Raw genomic sequence first — 9,867 nt, forward strand, 5'->3', positions numbered from 1 at the left:
ATATGTAAGTTGTATGCGTTTTGTATGTTGTACGTTTTTATCACTCAAAATAAGTGTAGGTTATATAACTTTGTGTAGGTTGTATATTTATTGTTTACATTTAATGGACACATTTGTATGATATTTTTTATTCTTATTTATGACAATAATTCTTATAAGCATACCAATTGAAAAAATATATATTATGTTTTGATATTTAGTGTTAAAAAAACATGCTAATAAATTGAGTGGAAATTAATTTTTTTTAATATAAAGAATAGTATTATATGAATAAATTGTATTTATGTTGAATAAAATGAAGAATGTGTAAATAAAAAATAAAACTAAAGTAGTGTTTTTATCTTTTTAATTATTATAATTAAATTCGTTAGATATATTAGTTAGAGAGAGATTTATTATGGTTATATTAGTTGTATTAATTGGAGTGAGAGTGTGCATTTATTGTTGCATTTACATCTTTTTTATTTATTTTTAAATATTTAAAACCTAAAATAAAACTAGTAGCTCATATTCATTTCTCTCATTTCTTGCAATAATTTGATTTCTTTCTTGAACTTAAACCTATATATATAGAGAGAGATAAATAGATACTCATCATACACACACACATCTATATATATGTGTGTGTGTTTGTGTGTGTGATGAGTATTATTATTACAGAACTCTTATTTTGCTACATATAATTTCATTATTAATATAATTTATTATATATGTTAACTCTAACAGATACCATTAAGCTAATACTCACAAACTCTCCAAGTGAGGTTGGAACATATCAGTTGGGATGTCTCCTTGAAGCTGTGTATTTTCCATCAATCTGTCATTAATAAGTTATACAGTCAACATGCGATTTGATGAACAATATTTGCCAATATACGCAAATAATGTAGAAAGAATCATTACATTGTGTTCAATGGTAGCAGTGTGAACCATGAAGGAATATCAGACGTATCAAAACTATTGTTGCTCATGTCGCTACAAATTATAAAAAGTGTGTGATGTTAAAAATAGGAAAATGAAGTTACTGTCAAAAAGTTTGAACCAACTTACACATAAGAGAGTGAGTTCATTCCTAAAAGATTTGGAACCGGTCCACTCAGCTTATTGTTTGACAAGTACCTACAAGTGAATAAATAATAATAATGCCAATTATATTAAAATAAAAACTGATTGTATTTGCTCTTATCGCTTACAGCTCAGTGACAGTTTGGAGATTTGATAGATTTTGAGGCACAGGCCCACTCAAGGAATTCGAGTCCAGACGCCTATGACATAAACGATGGAAATAGAGATCACAAGTAAATAAAACTCCGATTAAATTACACTTTTCATCCTTTAGTTATATGGCGAACTTCATTTTTCATTCTTAAACATAAATTATCCTTAATGTTTATTTGTTGTAACCATTTACATCATTTCCTCTAGTAGGCCTTAGGTTTTTCTATTAAATCCAATCATGTGCGCTGCACAAAAGGAAACAAAGATTTTGTGAGAGGAGAGAGCGTAGAGTGGGTATTTATGTTTTATTTAATAAGTATATTATGAGTAAACTGGTAAAAGGACAAAACTACCCTTAGATACAAGGCACGTGACTGGATTCAATAGAAAAATATATACCGTAAGAGGAAAGACGTAATCTGTTAAAGCATACGAACATAAAGGATGATTTCTGTTATTTTCATAGTTTAACGACCATGTGTGAAATTTGCTATATACCTAAAAGACGAAACGGGTAATTTTTTCTAAAATTTGATAATCTTCTATGAGATAGAATTTTCAAAATCTTTACAGATTATAAGTCACTGATACTTACACCACCTCAAGAGTCTTGATGCTTCCTATCGAAGAAGGGATTGATCCAGATAACTGATTCTTGTTAAATATGCTGTTAAAAAATAAGCATTTACATGATAAAACAAAATGTGTACAAACTTTATGGGGCTAATTCAATACTTACATGTGTATTAGGCTCATGTTTGAGTGGAAAAGTTGAGATCGAATGGGACCAGTTAACCGATTATTTGACAAATGCATGCATATTATTAACCATTTTTAAAAAATTGGAAAACTAACATATGTGGTATATTAGAGATAGAATATACATGTGTTTAGTTTTCAGTAGACTGTTGAGGCCCGGTGATGTTTCATTAGAGACAGGAATGGTTCCAGTAAGCTGATTATCACTTAAATCCAACCATGACAAATTACTTAAATTACCAATGGAGGGTGGGATAGATCCAATAAAGCTATTATTATTAAGACCTCTGCAATAAACCATGATAAAATCATGAACACTTACAAAACGACTAGTGATTTGGGTGACATGAATTTGCAACACTTACAAAAAGATTAGTTGTTTGAGTAACCCTATTGAATAAGGGATTGGACCCCTAAAACTGCAACCAACCAGCATTCTACAAGCATAGAGTATTTGATCAAACAAGATAAACCAAACATGTTTTTGAACAAATTAAGGAAAAGCGGTGACAAATAAGGTTGTTACAATTGAAAAACAAAACGGATTCTTACAATGTTGTTAAGTTCTTCAAATTTTGAATAGATGGTGGAAGAGTGGCTCTAATCCCCCTGTTGTTGGAAAGATCTCTAAACAGAAATAGAATAATCAAACTAAGATTCAAACTAATTGGTTGAAAATACTAGAGAAAAATGCACAAATGGTCATTGTGGTTTGACCATTTTGCAAGTTTAGTCCCTAGATTTTTAAATAAATTGCAAACTTAGTCTAAACATTTGTGAAAAGGTTGTCCGCTTAGTCCCATAGTTATCCCGGTTACTTTTTATTAGGAAGTGGGATATGTTTGTCATTTTACATTTTCTTTTTTTTTTCTATTGTTTTTAAACACAATACTTAAAGATCAGGAGTGTTGTAAACAACGAATAACATATCACGGTCCTCTTCTTCCAATCAATCAAGATTCAAGAAGAGGATTTGCAAGAATAACCACTTACAACATTCTCAATATTGATATATTATGCTTTTCATATTTATATGTTATGTTTTCTTTATTTTAAAAACATAGTTGATCGATTTAATTGAGTTGCTAAATTTAGCACATTTATAAAGTAGTATTTATATATTATATATGTTTAAAAAAATAAATAAAAAAGAAAATGTAAAATGACAAATATAACTTCACTTTCTCCTGTAAAAAATCTAAGTCGGATTAACAGTGAAAAGTAAAGATGCAACCATCTCACAAATATTTTGATTAAGTTTGCAATTTTTAATATGGACCAAACTTATAAAATGTCAAACGACCTGGACCACATTTTAACATTTTTTGTTTTTGAAAAATAAGAAGAATAATTAAAACATGGAAAGTGAGAATTGAAGGATATAAATATCAATGGAGATGGAAAACGTACAAATATTGCAACATGGAAGAGATGGAATGTCTCCAATGTCATTAGTTCTCACCCCAATGCCTCCCAATACCCTATAAGAGTGTAAGTTACCAAGGGGTCAAACATGTAGTTAAGATTTACTGGAATCTTAAGACACTATAAGCAACACAATGCTCCACATGGAATTGAACTAGGGTGTTCATCTATACATCTATGTCACTATGTTTCCATTTAGATCTTTTTCAAATATTCACAATTTATTTTATTCAATATAAAATATCTCTTTTTCATTATATAAACGTTAAGATTGTAAACCCTAATAATCATTTTAATTTAACTTCTCTCTCTCTCTCTTGCATATTACCTCATCTACCACCTCTGCCGATCGCATATTACTTTTTTTCGGTAAGTTATTTTTAATACCATAATGGTCGTGTCTCATATTATTTATTATTTTCATTGGAAATTCATTTTCTTTGCCGGTTTTTGTTTGTGTTGATTTTAATTATTATTTGTTTTCATATAATCTCTTTAGATTCTATATCAAAATCCAAGAAGTTATCGCATACAGTGAGTAGTTTATTTAGCTTGTGATTTCAAATGTTATCGAATTTATTATGTTAATTATTCCGGTTATATCCATTGGAAGTTCAATTCTTATGGTTATTGTTAATTATTCCGGTTACATCAATTGGTAATTCATTTTTTCTAGTTATTGGTAATTATTTCGGTTACACACTATGGCATCAATGGTAGATTTGTTCACATAATTCAAATCTACTAGAACTGCTAATTCCATTATTATGTGATATCAATTGTTATCGGTTTTATTGATAATTATTCCGGTTACTTACCAAAATATAATTTCTGATTTTACCAATCATTTGTTCCGGTTACTAATCAGTTGTTATCTGTTGATATCAATTTCAGGGTATGACCCCTAATTTGGTTGAATAACTAATGTCATTGATGGAGTGTTTGCTACAAAAATGGCTTTGATGCAGTGTTGATGTTATTTTACGATTATTATTGTATTTATGTATTCTACATATTCATGTAATTTAATTGATTTAGAAATCATCAATCTTCTATTGTTGTTGGTCAAATCCATTTAATATATTTCCAGAATTTTGATGCTTCGTCAAATCTGATTTAATACATTTCTATGATTTTTTTTATTGGTTAAATTCTATTTAATATATTTCCATGATTTTAATTACAGAAATGTAATAATAAAGTTTCCATAATTTTCACTTATTTCACATTTAGTTTCATTATCGGTCAAAGTCTACTTAAAATTTTCTTTAAAAGTTTCTTGTATTAAGTGAATTTCTTCCGGTGTTTTAAAGTTTTATATTATTTATATATTATTTTCTACTAATATTAAATGTATTTTATTAATATAATCGTCTATGAAATATTAGTTTTTATTTAGTTAGTTTCTTCATATGGTAACTATTATTAAATTAAAAATATAATGACCAACATTTTAGTTCACGTAAATCAATGCAAATTAATTACCGTTAATTCAATTTATGATAATTGATTTTTGTTTAAAGATATTTAAGGTAATTAATTAATTTACAATTTGATTTACGTTTACTTAATTGTGGAAGCCATATTAAATTACTTAATTGTGAAAGTCAAATTAAATTATTAACGCTTTCCAAAACACCCGGGTAATTATGAAAGTCAAATTAAATTATTTAAACTCAAATTTTTTTTAATTCACACTAATAATATTGTTACAAAGATATATATGTATTTTAAGAATGATTTCAAATATTGTGCTAACTAACTATCATTTGACCAAAATAATATAATCATAATTAATGATATTATATTTTACCAACTTCAGAACCATTTATACTTTTTATATATGTAAATTAGTTTTTAAGTTTTTACAATATATGTTGACCACTAATTAATTTATTGGTTATGACGTTTCTTTAAAATCAATTTTGGAGGGCATTTATGACACAACTAGATGTTTTACGTTTTCAATTATTCTTAAAACGGATTTTTCAATCGTTTACGTATTATATATAATAATTTTTCACTTTTATTATATTTTCCATTCGTAGAGAAAGTTTATGTCTCAAATTCCAATGGGTTAACGACTATTTGTTTGAAATTGAAGATTACAAAAACGGGGTATCATAAAAAACTATGATACTCATTTATTATTATATATATATATATATATATATATATATATATATATATATATGATTGGGATCATAAGAGAACTATTTTAAAATTGAGAACTTTGAGAACCATTTTGGACCACAAAAAGCCCCAAAAAAATCATAAAACAAAAAAAACGCAAAAATAAAAAAAGTAAAAAACCAAAATTCTTATTTATCATCCTGGTTTCATAAAAATAAATAAATAAATCTCGGTTTAGCTAAATTGTACATATATGTATATACACATTTTTTATACACATGTGTACAATTTAAGGTAAATGATAATGTACATATGTGTATATTACGTAACTTGAGATTAAATGAAATTATACATATGTGTATAATACGAAGTATTTTTTTTTATGAAATCGGAATGAAATATAAGAATTTTGGTTTTTTTTACTTTTTAAAATTTTTGTTTTTTTTTGTTTTATAATTTTTTTAAATATTTTTTAAACGTGTTATTGGTGGTTCAAAATGGTTCTCAAAGTTCTCAATTTGCAAGTGGTTCTCTTAGGATGCTTACTATATATATATATATATATATATATATATATATATATATGGAGAGGATCATGAGAGAACTCCATTTTATGGAGAGAACTAAAGAACTAATAATGAAGTATTTTTAATTTAATTAAAAAAATATTATGAATTTTTTTTTCTTTCATCCTTTTTATATGTTGTTATTTTTCACCACATAAAAAATATAAAAATGAAAAAAAATTAACGTTGTAATGCATATATGGAATATCAATTTTTTTATAATGCATATGTGCAATAGTGTGCATTTTAATATTTAAAATAGTGTTGAATAAATATATATAGTTGTTTGTATTGTATATTTGCAATGGTGTTATATTATATACAAAAATTAAAAAAAATCGATATAGTGCATATGTGCATTAGTGTTGTGTTACATATATGCAATAATGTGTTTTGCATACAATTATTAGTGTCGTATTTGCATATATTCAATAGTGTGTATTAGATAATGTATTTGTGTTGTAGTATATGCAATAAAACACTATTTTATATATACAATACACATTAATGCATATACGCATTACATCGACGGTTTTTTTTTAGGAACAATATCATCTTATTAGAAGAAGAAAAGAAATAAAAATCACAAAATAATTTTTTAAAAAGTTAAAAATAATTCTTTACTAGTTCTCTTTTTAAAAGGAGTTCTTTCTAGATCTCAACCCTATATATATATATATATATATATATATATATATATATATATATATGGAGAGGATCATAAGAGAACTCCATTTTATGGAGAGAACTAAAGAATTAATAATGAAGTATTTTTAATTTAATTAAAAAAATATTTTTAAATTTTTTTTCATCCTTCTTATATGTTGTTATTCTTCACCACAAAAAATATAAAAATAAAAATAAATTAAAAAAATTAACGTTGTAATGCATATATGCAAGACATCGACTTTTTTATTTAGCATATGTGCAATAATGTGCATTTTGATATTTGAAATAGTATTGAATAGCATATATATATAGTCGTTTGTATTGTATATTTGCAATAGTGTTATATTATATACAAAAATTAAAAAAAAAATCGATATAGTGCATATGTGCATTAGTGTTGTATTACATATATGCAATAATGTGTTTTGCATACAATTATTAGTGTCGTATTTGGATATATTCAATAGTGTGTGTTGGATAATGCAATTGTGTTGTATTATATGCAATAAAACACTATTGTATATATGCAATAGGCATTAGTGCACATATGCACTACAGTACTACACTGACCAGGGTTTTTTTTTTAGTATCAATATCATCTTATTAGAAGGAGGAAAGAAAAAAAATCACAAAATATTTTTTTAAAAATAGTTGAAAATAATTATTTACTAGTTCTCTAGTTCTCTCTTTAAGATGAGTTCTCTCTAGATCCCTCCCATTTATATATATATAATTTATATTTGTTATCGAATTACTGATGCAAAAAAAATATTTGTCATGTGCAGCTTGTTTGGATTGGTAAACAACATTGACGTTCACGTTCGGAGACCACTCACTTTCAAAATGTGTATCAGACAATACATTTTTATGTTGATTTCATTAGAGTATTATGTTTTAATTAACATGCGTTATTTATACTCATGGTATAATTTATAAACATGTTTTAAACTTTCATTTATCTCTGATTGTCTTTGTATTTTTTTATATTTAAATTAAAATAACGATTTAATATCTCATAATTTATGTAAAAGTATTTTATTTTTATATAAATATGAAATTTGTATTGTATATTTTTAATGTATACATGTTAATATGTTTTATATTTTCATAAATATGATGTTTTAAATGTATTTTATCCGTGTTTATCATGGGCATTATCCTAATTATATTGTATGGTTGAAACACCACGTGCGACTTACAAGTTGGTTACGCGTGAGTTGGTACAGTTGATTCCGTCCCATTTACGTCCACATGGATCTGAACCCTTCCAGTTACGTGGTAGTTTCTTCCAGCTGGACTTGAGAGCATTTAGAGCAGACACTACAAATATAATCAACTTTATGTGAATAATAATAATAATAATAATAATAATAATAATAATAATAATAATAATAATTTTGGATTACAAATGGTATCTCATAATTCTCGATCAACAAGCAAAACAAAAATGTAACACATCTTTTGAATTCTAGTTATCAATGGCTGTTCGATTAAGCAATAACCGATTAAAACTGTGGTAGTTTTTATTATGGTGTGTGCAATAACTGAATTTGTTGAACCAAAGTGAATCCCATCAATTTGAAAGACATTTGTATGTAACATATAAGCATCTATGCAAGATATATAATCATAGCAATTTTATTTATACTTGCTGTCGAATAATTCTTTCTCTACATTACAAGATATATGTTAAAAAATGAATTCAATTACAAAAAGTTGTCTTTTCTACCAATTTGTTAGTTCTTTATACATTATTAAAAGTTCCAAATTCATTAAAAAAATCGACCCATAACTGTACCGAAAACCAAACCGCTAAGAGACTCGATTCGCAAAAAGAGACATAGATTGACTTGAAAACTCTGGAAATTCCTGTTGATTCCTAATTAACACCGTTTGAACATTTCGGTTTCGGTTAAGACTTAAAATCGAACCAAACCGCCACCTCTATATAAACTCTAGAATTAGGTGAGGATAATAACTTACGATCGTTGGGATCTGTCACAGCCGCAACAACTATAATCTCACAGAAAATAATCATCACCCATAATCGAATTCTAGGATCCATTTCACAGACTGAAAACAATATACTCTTCCGTGGTGCGAGAACAAATTACTCAGACAGCTAATGACGACATTTGGCACACCCACATGATCCTTTATGTAACACTTGCCTGTATATAAAACTGGTTGAAAATACGCAGTGGTGACACGCATGTAGACCTGGTCATCGTGCAACATTTGTACGAAGTTTAACTGTTGGATGAAAATTGACAAGCGATAAGGACAGACAAGACCATTTCATTTTATTCCAATTTTGTTTTAGGTGTTGACATCACTACAAAGAAGAATATATGGCACTGATGACGATAGTGTTTTCGGTAATGGATATATAAGATAATAGAATAGTAGGTGTTGAATACCACCTAATGCATTGCCTCCTAGTGTAAAATATTTTAAATGGCAAGACAGCGTCAACTCTATTTGCTCAACTTGGAGATTTACAACATTTTATATAGGACTGCCAAACAGGTAGGGCGGGTTCACGTTCACGGTTCAAAACCGGTTCGTAAATCCGGACACCATTTGCTCGTGCGGAGCTGGTTACGCATTCTCAACCGATAAACGCGCTCAGCGCCACTTAACGGGCGTAACCCAACCCCAGTACACTCCTAAGTCAATTCTTGACGGGTAACTGACTCGACACAAGAAACCAGCGCCTGTTATGTGCGACTTCAGTTACATGAGTTTATAGTCGGTTACACGCATTCGAGTACCGGTTACCCCTCAAAAGTTCAAGCCCACATTAAGTACACAATGAAACTAGTTGCACATCTGGTACAACGTTATAGGCGTACCGGCACTAGTTATGTGTTCAATGCCACACCACAGTAAGTATTGGTTAGGCTCGTACCGGATGTAAACTCACCGGTCAATCAAATAAACGGCACCGGAATTAAGCCCAATAAACAAATTCATCAACATCCAACTACAATCTGTATCAGTTAGGTTTGTTACAGACCGGAATTTTTCGATCGGTATCGGCTAGGTTCGTTAAGCTACGAGATCTTAACCGTTTTAATTATTTCAAATTTACAAT

At 28.0% G+C, this 9,867-nt stretch overlaps 1 protein-coding gene across 1 annotated transcript; it reads right to left on the reverse strand.

Moving 5' to 3' along the window:
• Nucleotides 1–688: 688 nt before the first annotated feature.
• LOC143555645 (leucine-rich repeat receptor protein kinase HPCA1-like) lies at nucleotides 689–8,940 on the reverse strand. The gene is made up of 11 exons (XM_077045168.1): nucleotides 8,754–8,940; nucleotides 7,970–8,090; nucleotides 3,388–3,458; nucleotides 2,530–2,604; nucleotides 2,343–2,414; nucleotides 1,958–2,264; nucleotides 1,814–1,885; nucleotides 1,194–1,265; nucleotides 1,051–1,119; nucleotides 904–975; nucleotides 689–817 (listed from the first exon to the last, which is right to left on the reverse strand). The coding sequence occupies exons 6-11, from the start codon at nucleotides 2,032–2,034 to the stop codon at nucleotides 745–747; spliced, it is 435 nt and encodes a 144-aa protein (XP_076901283.1). The 5' UTR covers nucleotides 2,035–2,264; nucleotides 2,343–2,414; nucleotides 2,530–2,604; nucleotides 3,388–3,458; nucleotides 7,970–8,090; nucleotides 8,754–8,940; the 3' UTR covers nucleotides 689–744.
• Nucleotides 8,941–9,867: the final 927 nt, after the last annotated feature.

The sequence above is a fragment of the Bidens hawaiensis genome, unplaced genomic scaffold, assembly GCF_021521415.1.
Source record: "Bidens hawaiensis isolate Kalapana, Puna unplaced genomic scaffold, B.hawaiensis_p1.1 tig00018226_1, whole genome shotgun sequence".
In the NCBI taxonomy this organism is placed as follows: Eukaryota; Viridiplantae; Streptophyta; class Magnoliopsida; order Asterales; family Asteraceae; genus Bidens; species Bidens hawaiensis.